Source organism: Muntiacus reevesi, chromosome 11, assembly GCF_963930625.1.
Source record: "Muntiacus reevesi chromosome 11, mMunRee1.1, whole genome shotgun sequence".
Taxonomy (NCBI): domain Eukaryota; kingdom Metazoa; phylum Chordata; class Mammalia; order Artiodactyla; family Cervidae; genus Muntiacus; species Muntiacus reevesi.
Window position 1 is genome coordinate 23,838,269 of NC_089259.1, and position 18,335 is coordinate 23,856,603.

The 18,335-nt window shown below is 42.8% G+C and overlaps 1 protein-coding gene across 2 annotated transcripts in view; it reads left to right on the forward strand.

Moving 5' to 3' along the window:
• The window catches only part of DCLK1 (doublecortin like kinase 1), a 335,403-nt gene that overhangs the window by 176,302 nt on the left and 140,766 nt on the right, over positions 1-18,335 (forward strand). For both annotated transcript variants that reach the window (XM_065901788.1, XM_065901789.1), the window contains exon 4: positions 2,710-2,809. In XM_065901788.1, coding sequence (XP_065757860.1) covers positions 2,710-2,809 — 100 coding nt within the window. The remainder of the gene's footprint in view (positions 1-2,709; positions 2,810-18,335) is intronic.

The following is an 18,335-nucleotide window of genomic DNA, read 5'->3' on the forward strand; positions in this document are numbered from 1 at the left end:
AGGGTCACAAAGAGTCAAACAGGACTGAAATGACATAGCACGAAATAAAGAAATCTGTTTATATTGAAGAAATATTTTCCCAATCCCTTTGGCCATAGGACCCTTTGGGGCACAAATTCTATTAATCATTCTCACTTTAGGAAATACTGCTTTTTAGGGTTAATTGTTCATATTTTTGCCTGAATAAGACGTGGTTTCCCATTCTTACTCATTTTTATATGCCTGTGTGCTATATGCCAATGGACAGATAGTCGGCACAGTATGGACTTATGCGACTAAAATGATGACGGCCTTGGCAGGGTTGGTTGTGATGACTCCCACGATGATCAGGAAAGCTGGGGTCACGGTGCTGGGGTGCTGTGTCATGAAGATACAAATGAAGAGAGTCATGGTTGAAATCTGACAGAGAGAGAGGAATGAAACAAAGAGCGGGTTCTCAGTTCAAAAGGCCTGTTATTAACCCAAGTAGACCATGAAAGCTTCTGAGTGTTGAAGACCTTCGGTTCATCTTCCTGGATGATTACAGTGTCCCTCTTAAGTCACCTGTGTTTTCAAGCTTTTAGAGACAGAATAAACACTGACCACTACGAATGTCCTTTGCTCACACTTAATGCTTGCTATCAAACTGTGAGAGAAGGATCGTTCTGCAGACCTCAGCCAAGTGGTGATTTGTGGGGATTTTGTTGTTGTTTTTGACTTTTATAGGAGGACAGCTGCTTTACTGTGTGTGTTAGTTTCTGCCATGCAGCAAAGTGAATCAGCTGTGTGTGTTTGTGTGCGCTCAGTTGTGTCTCTTTGCGACCCCCATGGACTGTCGCCCTCCAGGCTCCTCTGTCCAAGGAACTTTCCAGGCCAGAATCCTGGAGTGAGCTGCCATTTCCTTCTCCAGAATCAGCTGTCTGTACGTCTGTTTCCCCCCTTTCTCGTACTCCCGTTCCATTTGGGTCACAGAGTGCCGAGTAGAGCGCCCTGTGCTGTACATTAGTTATCTGTTTTACACTTAGTAACAATAGTGTATATATGTCCATCTCAATCTGCTAATCCACCTCCCTTCCCCACTTGGCATCCATGTGTTTGTTCTTTACATCTGTATCTCTGTTTCTACTTTGCAAATAGGTTCGTCTGTACCATTTTTCTAGACTCCACGTGAATGTGTTAATATATGGTATTTGTTTTTCTCTTTCTGACTTCACTCTGGCCAAGTAGTTGTTTGGGAATGAGGGGTTATTGGAGAAAAACTATCTGATGCCTCCACAGCATTGCATCTGGGGCTCTAAACGATGCTATCCTTTCCCACCTTACTTCTGCAAGTGCTCCAGCATCTTTGACTTGTCAGGGTCACGTTACGGGTTGAACTGACAAGGAGCAGAACCCCAGAACCCTAGCAGTACCTGCAGATGAATTACCAGTACATAAGGGAGGGGTTCACAGGAAGCACAGACCAAAAACATCTCACACATCAGACACAGGAAGGCTTGTCTCTGACCCTCAAATATCCAAGGGAAAATGCAATAAATAAATATGAAAGTCTATTTCACGCAGGTCTGAATGGTGCCTTCCCCTGACCACTTTACAGTCTGCTCCAAGTGGTCAAAGAAAATTGAAACTAGATAGAAATCAGAAGCGTTTCCGGTGCCTTCTACTAGCATTATACATACTGTGAACAACAACAGCAAAATTATTATCCTGCACATCCACATCTTCAGAGAGAGAGCAGTAAGCTCAGAATTATTCATCTGGACTACATTTACTTGAAAAGCGGCATTTAGCTTTCAAAGTTCATGTTGGAGAAGAAGTTGAATAAAATATCAAAAGGTTGTTTTAAAACTTTCCCTTTGTGTGACCACAAGCTAGGGAATCATGCGAGTGTTAAAGTTCAGCTTAGCTTGAGATGAGGGATACAGTTGCTTCGTCTCTGGAGCCAAATCTCTGACATAACTGACTTTTTCTATTATTACTTTTGTGAAGGGTACCATTTTTGTTTTAGATAGAGGTAGAAGCGATTTTGGGCTTCCCAGGTGGCTCAGTGATAAAAGAAGTCTCCTGCCAATGCAGAAGACGCGGATTTGATCCCTGGGTCAGAATGATCCCCTGGAGGAGGAAATGGCAATCTAGCCCAGTATTCTTGCCTGGAGAAAGAATAGCCTGGCGGGCTACAGTCCATGGGGTCGCAAAGAGTCAGGCACGGCTTAGCACAGCACAGACAGGGCCTAAAGGAGATTGTTCTATTCCTGTGAGGGTACAAATATTTCTCTCTAGTCGTTGCCCCAGCGACCATCATCATGTACCTATGGCATCAGTTACGAGAAAACACATTTGTTGCTAAAACCAGGCGCTGACTTTTACTGCTCTCCAGGACGGTTGCAACCAGAGGAGTGAAGGAGCACTCCTTTTCTACAAGTTGCTGTGTCCAGTCTCTTGTGAAAATAAAGGGCTCTTACCTCCTAGCCTATTGATATATCAAGTCATAAATGTGACAGTTACCGGTTCTATGTACCTTATCCCGCCTTCCTGCACCACTGAAACGGAACATGTTTCTTACTAGTAACAGATGCTGAAAAACCTCCCTTTGAAATTCCTCGGGAGGAGCGGCCCTGTTGATTCCATTAGATGGGAAGGGGCTGGATGCAGATGTCCACTGGCGGGGATGCTTTGCTGTAATTGGTGTTCTGCTGACCCCTTGCTGAGTGCCATGCTTTTCTCTTGTAGGTGATGTGCCTTCAGGACTTTTTTGGTGACGATGACATTTTTATTGCATGTGGACCGGAGAAGTTCCGTTACCAGGATGATTTCTTGCTAGATGAAAGTGGTAAGGAAACAAAAAAAAAAAAAGTTCAAAACCAGGGGAAATTTGAGGCAGCTTTCCAAAATGAGCTGCACTCGGGCCAAGATTATGTCAACTCAAAAGCTACCAAATCAGTTTCAGATCCTCAGCCAACATGGCTTTTCCATATCTTGAATTTCTTTGATATTTTTTTTAATATAGAAAACAGATGAAATGATCATTGGAAAGGTGAAATCGTTTAGAAGAGTAAATTACCAGTGGCTAATTTATAACCATTTTGTTAACTATATTGGTGTTCTATAGAAAAATCATGGTGCCGATGTCTACGTTTTTAATTATGTATTTTTACCAAAACTCATAGTTGAAAGGTATGTTATCGTACAGTTATTGAGCGTGTGTCTCGACTCAGCTTTCACATGGCCTCCTTTCTCCTGTAGGTCCTGAGAAAGATGGTCTTGTGTCCCTTTCCTTTAAATACGTCAGAATTTGTGTGTTGTTTGGATCTGTGAAGGATCAAAAAAGAAAAGAGTATCCTTCAATTAAAAATGAAATGTGATTTTTTTTTTTTCCAATTGATAGAGAAGGAACCGTTGATGAAGAGGGAAAGATACATCTTAGGAAATGAATGTGAAAGGTTGTAACTTCAAGAATGATGTTTTCTGATACCATAAATCATCTCAGAATCTTAACAGCATCACAGGAAAGACGATTGCCCTGAACAGAGAGACCTTTCCTAAGTCATATGACTTCTGATTTAATTAGGGACATAGTACATATTTATTGTTAGTTCAGATTGTTGCTGCTTGGAAATACTTTTTGAAGTGATAATGAATTTCTTGCTTAGGTAAATGCAGATAAATTAATGAGCTTTTGACCAAGTGGGTGGGAAATACTGGAGCTCCAAATATGACTGATGTACATTCACAGAGACTGTCTGTATTATATGCACATATGCATATCAGGTACATGCATTTAAACACATTACAGTTATTTCATTTTAAAATGACTTCAGGTGTATAGGGAGGGATAAGAATAAGAGAGGCTGCCCCTTTATCATTAAAACTTTAAATGCCTAATAAAAGTTTTTGTAGCTCTATCACTTGAAGAGATTTAAGTTATTGATGTTTTGGTTGAAAGAGTGGTTTGGTACCTCTTTCCCTCTAATTACGTTTTCTCTAAATACTTTGCATCTTTATCTCTGATAGACTCTCCTTGGAGACAAAGATTGATGCAAATCTATCACTCATGTAATGTCCAGGGGTGGGCTCCCCCAGCCCACCCCTTTTTTGGATGAAACAGCTTAGCTGTTGTGCAAAAGAAGTGAAGGTTAGAAGTCAGGCAGAAGAGCCAACAGCACAGTTTTGAGAAGAATAAACCTCCTTATTTCCAATTTGAAGAAAATAGCTGTTTCTGATGGGATGGACGGAGACACCAGATGCATTCTGAAATGAAAGTTTGAGTCTGCTGCTTTGATAACAGCAAAAAGCAGCCTATCAGACTTGAACTGGAACCCGGCTCGGTTTCAGGTCAGCAGAGCTGGCCTGGGCTTCTGCCGCCCTCCATGTGCCCCCAACCCCCAGGGAGACTCGGACCTTCTCCCCTATCTTGCCTCTCTTGGGGCGGGCTTGGGGTGAGCTTTCGCCCTTGACAGTGTTCACTCAACCCAGGCGGCTGCAGCCTACTCGTGTCCATCTGCTGTGATGGGCAGGCCAGCTTTCTGAAACGTAGAACAGCAAAATCCCTGTGATTTCCCTGTAGAAACCTTTCTCATGAATAAGAATGCATATATATATATACACGCACACTCATGCACACGCATACACACACACGCGGGAGTCAGGGGATGTTGCCCATGATGTATGGCTTGGCCCCATGAAGGACTGCCTCAGACTAAAACTTTAATGACAAAGGGAGAACCGCACATCCTTTCCTGGGATGAATATACCCCAAGTGTTTCTTGGTGTGGAGTACATCTGCTGAGTAACCGTGTACTCCCCCATATCCTCCGGGAAGCACGTGGCTTGGGGGTAGGGATAGAGAAGAAGTCTAAATTGAGATTTTTTTTTTTACTTCCTGGCATGAACCTACCCCGAGACTAAATTCACACGTTGACAACTGCAGTTTCCCCATCGCTTGTACAGCATGTTCTGGCGCTAATGTATTAACATTTGAATCTTTTTTTTTTTAAGTGCTCTGAACATGATTTGCTGCAGCTTATCTGTACTTGCTAAACGATATTTGCAGGTCGAGGCTTCCTTTGGCATCTTCCATAGGGGCTTCCTGAAAGGGGGAGCAACGGGGAGGCGGGGGCCAGCAATGACTGAATTAATATTGGCGCAGAAGCTTTGCTTGGTTTAATGGCACCAAGAAGTGGGCTTTTGCCACAAGGCAGCACTTTTATTTTGTCTCTCGAAATTAAGCCAGCTCGCAGAGAGTTCAGGATTAGCAGCGTTACCTCCCCTAATGACTTCTGGGAAAGCTCCTGGAGACGGCTCTTAAGGTCTTTTCCAGTGAGACAGTGTGACTTTATAGATGTTTATTTCACGGGACTACAGTGGAGCCAGATCAGTATTAGAAACCGTGAGGGGGCTTTCTTCCTCCCCCGTTTTCATGGAAAAAAAAATACCTTCCGTCTTCCAGCTCCAAATGTAACCATTTTAGCAATATCGTCATCAATCACTGGATTCTTAGCACCTTCTACTGTGGTGGATGAAGGACTATATATAGAGACACAGGCCGGTGGATCCTTCTTCAGTCGTGGCTTGTGGTCTCATTTAGAAATGATGAAACGTAGTCAAGGGAAATGCCAAATTGGAGACAGGAAGCTTCACACAGTTTTGCTTATATGTTGATGATAAACTGACGAATTTATAATTTGTTGCCCTTAAAAAGTGAGAGGATTTTGTTGAGAAATGCCTACCTCTACCCAGGAGGGTAAAGCAACTCCTTGGTGAGGAGCCTGTCACAGGATGTCACCTTCTGTCCACCCCTCAAAGCCAACACCCCCCCCCAAAGTCTCTTGGCCAGTTTCCTCACCTGCTTACTTCACCCCTGCCAGGCCCGACACCTGCTCAGGAGTTTAAATCTCACTCATCCTTTTTTTAAAAATTAAATTTAATATTTTTGTTGAAATGAGTTGATTTACAATGTTGTGTTAATTTCTGCTGTATAGCAAACTGATTTGGTGTTACACACACACACACATTCCTTTTTATATTCTTTTCCGTTATGGTTTGTTTCAGGATTCAGCATACTGAATATACATTGCTGTACTATGCCATGGGCCCTTGCTGTTTATCCGTTCTACATATACTAGTTTGCATCTGCTAACCCCAAACTCCCAGTCCGTCCCTCCCCTTCTCCCCTCTCCCCTTGGCAACCACAGGCCTGTTTTCTGTCTGTGAGTCTGTTTTGTAGATAAGTGCATCTGTGTCCTATTTTAAATTCCACGTATAAGTGGTGTCATATGGTATTTGCCTTTCTCTTTCTGCTCATCCTCTCTGTTTACCAGTTCCCCTGTGCCCTTGATTCCTTAATGTTAATAGGCATTAATATTAATTCCTTAGTGTTAATAGGCATGACTTCAGACTTACATATTTTTGTTTGGGTGTTGTCTATCTGTCTCCTAAGGTTGCTGTAACAAAGAGTCCTGTCTCTGGGGAATTCGGGTCCAGGTTTCTCCTGCAGTAGACAGACCCATCTGGAGTAGAGTGTTCTTCCTGGGTGTGTGATTCGAGAAGGGATGTTTCCTCTTTCTCTTGTAGACCCTATGGTATCGGGTACCCAGGACCCTCTTGACACATGTTCCCAGAAGTATTCCATCCTGACCTTGGAAACAAGGGCTCAGGTCCTGAATGAGACGCAGCAGAAGCTACACCAGGCACCACAGGGTCCTCATTGCTTTCCCCAGCTCTGGGGTGATGAGAAAGTAGGGTTAGAACCCAGCCTAGTGGAAGCAGTACTGGGAGAGGGTTAGGAGACGAAGGTCTGGCCCAAGCCTGGTGTCCTGCTTGCTGTGTGGTCTCTCCATCTCCAAGCCTGCTTTCCATTCCGTAAAACACCTCCCCCCCCTCCCCGGGTTGTAATGGACCTCAAATGAGATAATAAATGTCAAAGCACGTTCAAAACTGTGTTCCTTATTACTTTAGTGAATGATGTTAGTGAATGACACCTCAGCTGAAATATACCTCCTGGTGGACTGCAGCTGGACTCAGCCACAAAGCTGCATTGGAAAGACTTAATTGGAGGCAGATGTCACTAAGATTTGCTACTGGGGCGCTTTAGAACAAAAAAGTGATTATCTATTGCTTTTTTCCCACTCTCAACTTTTATTCCTGTGGTGGAGGTGAGAAGAGATGCAGTAACCTTTGAAGATACCCACCCTTTTCTGGAGGGATCTCTGGAAGAGTTAAACCAAATGACATTTAGACCCAGTCAGATTTCTAAAACTGACGATGTTCAGGAACTCCCAGCCCTTAGGTCCACGATGATTTGGGTTAGAGGGATTTTAATGGATCTGCTGCTCTGTCCTGGGGCTGGTGATGCCGAGAAACAAGGTCACTGGGGACCCCAGAAAGACGCTTACTGTCTGGGTTGGCCAGACCTCCTCACAAAGTGGCTTTTGAGCTACTGCCAGCAAAAGTCATTCATTCTTTCATGTGGAGCCCACCAGGCTCCTCTGTCCATGGGGATTCTCCAGGCAGGAATATTGGAGTGGGTTGTCACGTTGTCCTCTAGGGGATCTTCCCAACTAGGGATGGTCTTCTGCATTGCAGGCAGATTCTTTACCATCTGAGCCACCAGGGAAGCCCATTCTTTCATACATCCATTCATTTATTCAGTAAGCTAAGCTAACTTACCATGTGCCAGGCAGTGCACTAGACACAAATAATTGTAGACAGTAACACTTCCATGAAATAAGACCCTTCTATGACTTTTAATATTGCTTATGTCTGAAGCTGTCAGAGTATCTTGGCTGCTGAACTTTGACTCAGAATATTAATTTTTGCTTGTATATTTTATCTCTTTGAAGTAATATTGTGGTAAAATATCTGACAGGTCACAACAGACTGACAATTCTTTATAGGTTTAAATTTTAATAGGATGATGTGGCCCGTTTAAATGGAATCTGTGAGCAGATTTATTTCAGATGTGTGGTACCTGATGCTGGAATACTTGATAGGTTCAATAGATTTTGATGTAAGAAATGTACAGTTCTTATTTTTTAAAAAAATTATAACTGTAGTGGTGAATAATTGCCACGTTTCTGTGACCTTTTCTTTTTGAATAGAAAATCTGGTATGAGTTATTATGAATTCTAAACAGAAAGCCCATTGGCTTACATGCTTTGCTCTTGTCAGTAAGTTCCCAATTGCATCTTAGCTGTAGAAAAATTAAAGGGGTTCTGGAGACTTCCTCCTCCATGGCTACATTTCAGCTCATGCGTAAATATAAAGTTCCCCAGAACATAGTGATATTTTCTAATTTAATTCGCTGCCTAGCTTGAAGGCCTGTAGATACTTTGGAGACATGTAGAGAGAGACACATTATACTTTGGAGACAGAATCTAACTCAAGTACCAGCTAGTTCCTTTTCTATGAAAAGATGATTTTCTCCTTAGGAAAGAAAGACATTGTATTACTATACATGCCATTATTAATTAACACATGCCATCTTTTCTTTATGTTTTCTCTTCCAGTCCTCATGGGGCTTCTTTTTCTTATATTCAGTAACAGTGACACCTGAATTGTTGACATGAAAAAACCTACAAAATGTAACATTGAGAATGAATCATATGCATGAGGCGTCTTGGAAACCATGAGTTTACAGTCCCTCCTGACAGCACCGCAACAGTTGTTCATCTATCCCCAACTAAAGCACTCTATTTTGGCAACTTACACCTTTATAAGAAGGCCAGTTCCACTTCCCACTAATGCTGCTTTTAAATAAGTTTTTTCTTATATTGACCCTAAATAAATCTCTCTCTGACCTGTTCACAGGGGTCCTATTTCTGCCCTCCAGAGTAGTAAAACCCACCCACTGCCTTCATTCTTAGAAGATGAACTTTCCTCGTAGACCACCAGGATGATCAAAGTCAATTCACAGTAAACTATTTTATTTCATTGTCCTTCTAGACCCAAAATGTCTCTGAACATTCACTCATTTTCTCCCCTCCTCCCATATTTCAAAGGAAGAAGAGTCTTTCTTTGGCAATGATAATCTTCTTGACTTTGTCTTCTCTCTTATTTGTGGCCTTGCCTTTTCAGCATTCCCTTCCTCTTGTTCCTGAACATTTGTTGTTTTACCTCGGTTTTATAATCTCTTTCTTCTCAACTCATGATCATGCTTCAATTTCTCCTATCCTAAAGGAGCTGTCAATCATTTCATCAAACCACAGTGCCTTTCTGTCTCTGCCAAACAGCTTTAAAAATACTGTCCTTGAAACCTCCATCGCCTCATCCTGACTCACGTTTTATACCTTTGGGTAAATGGTATGCTGAAAACACAAAAGTTTTTGTTGTTTTTTTTAATTTACAAAATTGTCCTCCACTATTTCTTCCAGTGCAGAGGATGCTGGTTTGATCCCTGGTCAGGGAGTTGAAATCCCACATGCCTTGCAGTGAAAAAACCAAAACATAAAAGAGAAGGAATGTTATAACAAATTCAATTAAGACTTCCAGTCAAAAGAAAAAAAATCTTTAAAAAAAAAAAAAGACTTTTCTTTCCTAAGATAGTAAAAAATGTGAACTCTTCTAGCTACAAACCATCATCTCAGTTCAGAAGTGGAAACAGGTAGTCCTATGTAGTAGTCACTCCAGATTGGAATGGTTTTTTCTTATGGATCCAGGGCCCAATGTAGTGAGTTCTTTCTCTGCAGGAAAAAAAAGGGGGAGTTGATACCTTCTTTCCTCTTTACTCGCCGCCTCTGTGCTATTGATCCTTCCAGGGTCGGAGCAGGGAACAGGGCAGTGGGGCTGGGTGATGAGGAGCGGGTGGTGGGTCCTCGTGACTGTGCTGCGGTGGCTTAGCCTCTCTGGGCATGAGCGCAGGTGCTCAGCGAAGTCTCTTGTGAGTGTTTGCATCGGTTCCTCAGGGACTCTCACTGGGAACATCCAAGTCTTCTTCGATGTGGTGAGTTCAGTTTCTTCCAGTTTTGGCTACTTCTCCCTTAGTCCTGGTGTTCCCAAGCTCTGCTTGTTGGCCTCAGATGATCCTCTCGAGAAGAATGTAAATGATCTTCATGCCAGCTCACTCCCTCAGATCTGTCACTACACTCATATGTCTTTTGCCCCAACCACAGGCCACTCAGTGCCAGCGAATCTCCTTTACTCTGCTGCCAGAGGTTCTCGGAAGAAAAACCAGACACTCAAATACCAGTCTGTTATCTCCCTCCGTCCATGGATGACACTGACCGAGCTCTTCAGATCTCCCAGGGGAGCCCCAGCTGGGATGAGAGGGAGCATCTTCCCTCCTTTGGGATTCAGGGGCTCACAGCGCAGCTCTTTCTAAAGAGATCCATTTCAGAAGTCCCCTTTCTCTCTAATGAATTAAGCCTCTTATACCTTTGAAAGTGGGTGAGAAGACTTAAGGCCGGCAATCATTTCTTTGCGTCTACATGGACCTTTCTAGAAGCTTATCAGTCTTGCAATTCACTCTGTGTATCTGATACACACCACTTTGGAGTTTGGGTGAAAATCTCATTTCCCCTTACATAATAGTTTCACTGAACAAGGGTGATCATCACATCACTATATCCTGTGTTCTCCATGTTTTTCCTTCCTGACTCCTTGGAAGTATTTGTTTTGTCTTTATTTTTTTAAATCAAGTATAATTGCCTTACAATTTTGTGTTGGTTTCTGCTGTAAGACGAAGTGAATCAGCAATGCCTCCACATGTGTTCCCTCCCTCCTGGGCTGCCCCCACCCTCTCCACGCATCTAGGTCATCACAGAGCAGTTTCCTGGGCTACAGAGCAGATTCCCGCGAGCTATTTACGTTACCCATGGTAGGTAGTGTATTTATGTCAAATCCAATCTCTTAATTCATTCCACCCTTCCCTTCCCCGCCCCCCAGCCCAGCTCCTGTATCCATGCATCCATTCTCTACATCTGTGTCTCTACAAAGCGGTAGAGATGAACATAGTTCCAGGGCAGGAATAGAGACACATTGGATGTTTTTGCTGATGCCCCTTTTCCTTCATGGTCTGTCCTGATCTTCTGCCCACTTCCTTGACTCTTCCTAAGCTTCTTTCAAGTTTATTCTTCTGTCATATATCCCCTCATAGTTGTTCCCTAAGATTCATTCCTCAACTTTTTTTTTCTACTTAATTGCTCTCTGTTCCTAGCCAAATTCATCTACCTTAATGGTTTCAGCAGTGATGGTTATGGTAGACAGTGACGGTGACAAATGGCAACCAGATGGTATGCAATAAGCAGAGCCTTTGAAGTATGTATAATTTTCCCAATTTTACAATTAAGGAAATTAAGGCTTTGATGATAAGCAATTTGTCCAAGGCCACACAGCTAGTTAGTGTGGAAGGCAGAGTTCAAACCCAAGTTCGTTTATGTTTGACAACACATGCTTCATCTTTAAATGTACCTCCTCTCAAACCTACATCTCTAACCCTGACTCCTCTCATGAGCCCCTGAACCATATTTCCAACTTTCTCTCATGAACTGCTTTCCAATTTTTCCATAGCCACCTGAAATCCAACACAGTCCACAGCTGAATGTATCATCTTCTTGGTCAACTTTATTCTGCTTCTGTGTTTCCCATTCTAGTGCATGGCTTCAGCCTTCTCCTCAACCACAAGGTTGTCACCATGGAGTTGTCTTCTGTTGTCTGCTCACCTTCACTCCTCCTGTCCAACAGTTTTATTCTCCTGATTTCCATTGTCACTGCCTTTATCTTGGGTTCCTTTCTCATAATCTCTTGCTTAGACTTACAAAGATTCTTCACTTTGCTTTCCTGATTCCAGCCATGTTTGCACACAGATTGATTCTCCTAAATTCCCTTGATGAGCCTTGCACTGCCCAGGTCCTCCTTGGCATGCAGTTCTAGTCCTCCCGTGCAGTAAGTCAGCTTCATTGTGTCTTTGTAGAGTGTTCTCATCACTTTCCTCTTCCTGTGTCCTCCAGCCACAGCACTGATTGCTGGTCTCCCCAAAGACTCCTTTATTTTCTGCATCTCTGCCTTTGCTCATACTGTCCCATCCACCGGGAATGTTCTTCTGCCCTTTCTCCTGTGTCACCCAAAACCCAACTCCCTTCTGTCCTTTGAGGTTTCATTCAAAAGTGGCCTTTGGCATGTGGAACTCTGCTCAATGTTATGTGGCAGCCCGAATGGGAGGGTGGTTTGGGGAAGGATGGATACATGTGTATGTACGGCTGAGTCCCTTTACTGTTCATCTGAAACCACCACAACATCGTAAATTGGCCATTTGTTGTTGTAGTTTAGTTGCTAAATCGTGTCTGACTCTTTGCAACCTCATGGCCTGCAGCACACGAGGCTTCCCTGTCCATCACTATCTCCTGTAGTTTGCTGAAACTCATGTTCACTGAGGTGGTGATGACTATACCCCAATACAAAATAAACAGTTCAGTGTTAAAAAAAAAAAAAGAAGAGTGGACTTAGTGGTAAAACTTACCCCGTCTACTTGCTTTCAATCAGTTACTAATTTCTCATTCTTTTTATCCATCTTTATCTCATTTCATTCTCAGAAAAATTCTTGCCATGTGGCCCTACAGTGACATTAATAGCAGATAAGAAGCTGTTCGAAATCATATACTTACTAGGTAATAGAACTGGAATAAAAGACGGGGGTCCCAGACTCCTCATTTCATCTTAACTACAAGTGCCTTCAGGCTGGTCCTGGGTGTCATTAATTTCTATAACACAGCACCTATTACAGTGCCCTGAATACGGTTAAGTGCCCAAGAAATGCTAGTCACTCAGTCGTGTCCAAGTCCTGTGCGACACCATGTATTGTAGCCTGCTAGGCTCCTCCATCCATGGCGATTCTCCAGGCAAGACTACTGGAGTGGGTAGCTCTTCCCTTCTCCAGGGATGGTTGAATTCGTGTAGGAATCTGCTCCACCTGTCAATGCTTCAGATACTTGAGGACTGAGGCCCGTTACTTCCCCCAAATTTTTATCCAGGTTTATTAGGCAAAGCTTTCTTAAGACCACCCTACTATCCCGGTGACATTTCTCTGGATACTTTGTGGTCAGCAATATCCTCCTTAAAATAAACCCAGCATTGAATTCTGTATTCCTTGGGGGCTTTGAACAGTTTAGGGAATATGAACTTAATAAAGGCATCCAATTTGTTCACATGCAGCCTCAGAGTGACGCTGGCCTCTTTAAACTATTGCCCAACAACGCGAGTTCATGCTCAACTTGTGGCCTGCTGAATTCCCTGGGGCTTCTGATAGTGATGTCAAGTCAGGTTCTCCTTTAAGTGCATATCTGAACCTCCATCCAGGACTTTCATTGTTTCCATGCCAGCCAACATCTTATTAACGTTAGCCATTTAAGAGCTTTCAACATCCGCGCTCTGCCTGTGGATAAGTAATGACGGAGAATAAAGTTGAAATGAGGTCTGCCTGGCTTGCTGGCCCCTTCTCCTGCCAGCTGAGTTCTGCTGCTAGGGGCCTGTCTCGCTGAAGACTGGCAGTAGCATAGCTGCCTGCAAGCTCTCAGACAAAAAGAAAAAGGCATAAAAGGCTACAATAAACTTCATGTGTTTCCTCGGGGGTGACAGTGGCAGTGTCCAGCTTTGGTTGGGTCATTCTCTTCCTCCATCTGGGCACCAGTCCTGTAGAGGAGGACAGCATGTTCTTTTGTCCCCCTCCCTGGACCCACACATGTTCCTAGTACAGAGGGGTACAGTTCGAGCTTTCTTCTTAACATAGGTCCACAGGGCATATGCACTCAGCCTTTTGTTCCTGTGAAATCTGCCGATCCAGTTCCCGCAGCAAGAGTGTGTTAAGAGACTTCTGTATGTCAAGGATTCTTGGAGTTTCAATAAAGTTCTGGGAAGTTAATGTCTACTTCCTGGAAAGCAGATGAAGTGGCTTACTAAGGAAAAATACTTGGTGTGAAGGTGATTCTAAAATCAAGTTTCAAAGTTGGGTAATTGATACAAGTGTGGATATAGGTTGTCTTTACAGATTTTCACTCCTGTAAGTATTCAGAATAACTGAAATATAATAAGATCCTGATGTTATATGAATCTTTGCTCCTTACAGCTAGATTTTTTCTCTCAATGGATCTGGAAAATAAGCAAATGTATAAAACTCTTAGTAAAAAATAAAAAAAATGATTGTAGGAGTGACTTATATTGATGTATCAATAAGCAAGGTCATTGTGAAATCAGGAGTCTTCACTTTTTTTGGAGACCTAAACAAATCTGGGGCTTCCCTGGTGGCTCAGTGTTAAAAAAAAAAAAAAAAAATCTGCCTGCCAATGCAGGAGGCATGGGTTCGAGCCCTGATTCCAGAAGATCCCACATACTGTGGAGAAACTGAGCCCATGTCCCGCAACTATTGAGCCTGCGCCCCAAAGCCCATGCTCCACAACAAGGGAAGCGACCACGGTGAGAGGCCCATGTGCAACAACTAGATAAAATCCCTCTAGCGCTGAAGACCCAGCACAGCCAATAAATGAATAAAATTATTTTTAAAAAATATAACAGCTCTGAAGGAGTTTCTCTAAATTCATACGAATCTTATCAGATCATCAGAACAAAGTCCAAAAAACTCAGCAATCCTGTCAAGAAGTGCCAGCAATAGAAATAAAAGACCCTGCATCTCTGGATGCAGAGGAGGGGATGAGTGAAGGAAAACTGTGGTCCAGAGGGAGAGCTAGCATCCTTTTTCTCTCAAGACAACATCAATCTCTACCTTTACTTCAGTGATCAATCTCTACCTTTAGTACACCAGAGCCCATGGCTCAGTAATTATCTTTCGATCACTTGTAGGGTGTCCCACCGATAGGACAGCTGGGACATTTCTCTGGTAGGACCACAAAACTCCCTGCTCAACTATTGAGAACTGAGGTTGTAAATCTTTCGAGTTGATGATCACTGGAAAAAAGATCTCTCCTTTTGTATGGTTGCGCCTGAATTTTAGGGACAGTTTAGCTAAACCTGTTGCTATAGTTGTTCAGCCACTAAGTCGGGTCCAACTCTTTGCAACCCCATGGACTGCAGCATGCCAGGCTTCACTGTCCTTCAGGATTTCCCAGAGTTTGCTCAAACTCATGTCCATTGAGTTCGTGATGCCATCCAACCATCTCATCCTCTGTCATCCCTTCCTCCTCCTGCCTTCAATCTTTCCCAGCATCAGGGTCTTTTCCAGTAACTCAGTTCTTTGCATCAGGTGACCAAAGTGTTGGCGCTTCTGCTTCAGCATCAGTCTTTTCAGTGAGTATTCTGTTTTAATAATTTTTCGGTTGTTCATTTCACAATTGATTATCTTTCAACAGAATTATTCTGAGAATGCCATTTAAAGTCAGAAGATTAGGTGGCATTAGGATTAGCTTTAAAAACCTATGGGAAAAAAGGAGTACTGTTGTTTCTTCTTCCTCAAATAAGATATTAAATGTTACCATATACAATTGATTTCGCAAATATGAAAAGTAGGATCAATGAATATACTTTGGAGGGTTTAGAGGCAGTATGAATTCAACTTATTATGTCAAGGATTCTGGTCTTATATATGTGTATACATATAGATATAAATTCTACTGAATTTGACTGCTATTTAGTGAATGTCTATGTGCCAGATCCCATACTGAGCAGCAAGTATTTAACAGTAAACTAAAGTGAGAAAAAAACTTTTGCCCACATGGAGCTTATATTCTGGGAGAGGAAGGTATTTAATAAGCAAACTGGTAAGTGAATTGCATAAACATCAGAAGATAAGTGCAATGAAGAACGAAGTAGGGAGGGAAGGGAGAGTGTGTGGAGTGGGGTGCATGGGAGGGTGTGGATGGGGATGCAGTTGTAAATAATGCACAGCTGACTCGAGCAATGTGGGACCTAGAGGCACTTAGCAGCCTGGTTGAAAATATTATGTACTGCTCTCTCTGCCTCAGAAACAAAGACACCGAAGTCTGACTCACCCAAGGGCAGGACCCCAAAGCAGTCTGGATAGAATCAGAGCTCAAACCCTAGTTCTTTTTATTGCGTCCATTGAGATCTCTAATCGAACATGGGCCACCGACACTCGGCAATGTGATTTTCACACACATCATCTCATTTCATCTGACTCTGCAGTTCTCTCTCCTTGCCTCACACACCTGGCTTCACATGCAAACTGCAGGTTTAGATAAGGCATAGTGTCCTTGAGGTTTCAAGCATGGGAGACACTAATGTAGAATAATTCTGCATAAACTTGAGGTTCAGTGTGGTCATGTTTATATGGCGTCTGCTTGCTTTGTTCTCAGTGCATGTATTCAGATCTGCATACATACCCTGATCTGCCAGCAAACAGATCAGAATGATGAGAGCTATCCAAAACAACCACCAAAATGCACAGAAAAGATTCTTGTCTTAAAGATAATACAGTTAATATAAAGAATGCTTTGAAAAAGGAAGTATGCAACTTAGACCACATTCAAATGGAGTTAACACTTTTTCTTAATCCGAGGCCCAAGAAAAGTTTTCTATCAAGCTGATTGATAGTATTATTTTGGAAATACCCTTTAGGATGTTTCTCTTTATTTGGACCAATCTTACAGACTAGTTAATAGATGGCATCATTTCTGCAGCTTGGCCTGAAAGTGGTGATAGCATTAGCATCTTTTATACAGTCCCTTAAATGCGCTGCAGCTAATTATATAATTTCTCATCTTTGGTTTGTAGCCAGCAGCAGGACTGTGAATTATTTAGAGTGATGATAATTCTCTTGCTTAACTGTCTCTTTGCTAGCAGTTTGTAAAGGAAGCTTGGCCAGGCCGCCTGTGGCAGCGTCCTCTTGGAAGAATTCTCACTCTTCTCTCTCAGTCACTCCTCTGTCCAGCAGACTTCTAAGGAGGACAGGAGGAGGGGTGTCTGGAGTCCATCAAGTAATCTATGAACTCGCCAGTTAGGGCAGGAAACTGATTCAAAGATTATATGCTCACCTTTGGATTTGAATGGTGAATTATTCGCAAGTAACCATTCAAGTGCAGTGAATGATTCTAAAAAAATATTGTCTAGGGACTTCCATGGCATTCGAGTGGTTAGGACTGTGTTCTTCCAGTGCAGAGGACATGGGTTCGATCCCTGGTCGGGGAACTAGGATCCCACATGTTGGGAGGTGTGGCCAAAAATTAAAGATAGAGTCTAAATTGGAGGTTAGCACCTTTTTCCGCAAAGAGTCTGATAGTAAATATCTTAGGCTTAACAAACCATGTTGTCTTTGCTGCTATCCCTTAAATCTGCTTAAATTGCCGAATGAAGGCAGCCTCAGACAATACAGAAGTACACAAGCAGGCTGTGTCCTAGTAAAACTTTTTTATCTAGCTGTGGCCCGGTTTGGCTTGCAGGCTTCAATTTGGTGAGCCATGGTCTGAATCACTGATTTTTTAATCTCCTGGGGAATAGGCTCCTTCATGAGGACTTAATGAGAGGTATGGACTCTACTCCAGAAAAATAAACGTTTCCATGCACAGCCGTGTGTACACACACATACATGCATGTGCACACACACAAGCGCCTTCACTTTCAAGAAGTTACATATCCTCAAAGCTAGGATCCAGATTAAGAGCTCTTGGTCTGATGGATACAGGTTAAGAATTCTTGGTTTGGGTGGCGCTTTCCTGACAGACTTTATAGTGACATGCTGGATACCCTGGGACAGCCATCCTTTTAAAAAGAAGAGAAAGAAAAGAAAAAGATGAATTTGTTCCTACACATCAGAAACTGCAAGACTCTGATCAGACCCTGCAGTTCATGTGGAAGTACAGAAGGCTTGCATTAGAGGGGCAGCTCGGGGCTTCATAGGGAAGCAGCCTGGACACATTGTCCAGACAGAGAAGTGGGCATTTCCCTGCCGGTCCAGTGATTAAGGCTTCTAATGCAGGGGGTGAGGGTTCAGTCCCTGGTTGGGGGAACTAAGATCTCGCGTGCCTCACAGCCAAAAAAGCAAAATGGAAAACAGAAATGATATTGTAACAAATTCAATAAAGACTTTAAAAATGGCCCACGTCAAGGAAAAAAAGAAAAGAATTATTAAAACAAAAAGAAGTAGACTTTGGGAAGAGACTGGTGTCAGTGGCTGTTTGCTTGTGACGCTTAAGTGAATAGCGGGTGACCTGGGTGCAGGCCTATAATTTGGAACACAGCTGCAATGCTGCCTCCTCTGACCCCTCTTGGACTGTCCCAGTCCCCAGCACCCTCTGTTTTTGCTAGAATGGGGTCTACTCTCACATCCACATGTGTTTGGCCTTCTTTTTTTCTCTCATTGTCTCATGGACATTAAGTCCAGAGTCCCTGAAAACTTAATTATTCTTTGTTCTTTAATGTTTATTTATTTTGGGGTACACTGGGTCTTTGTTGCTGCACTT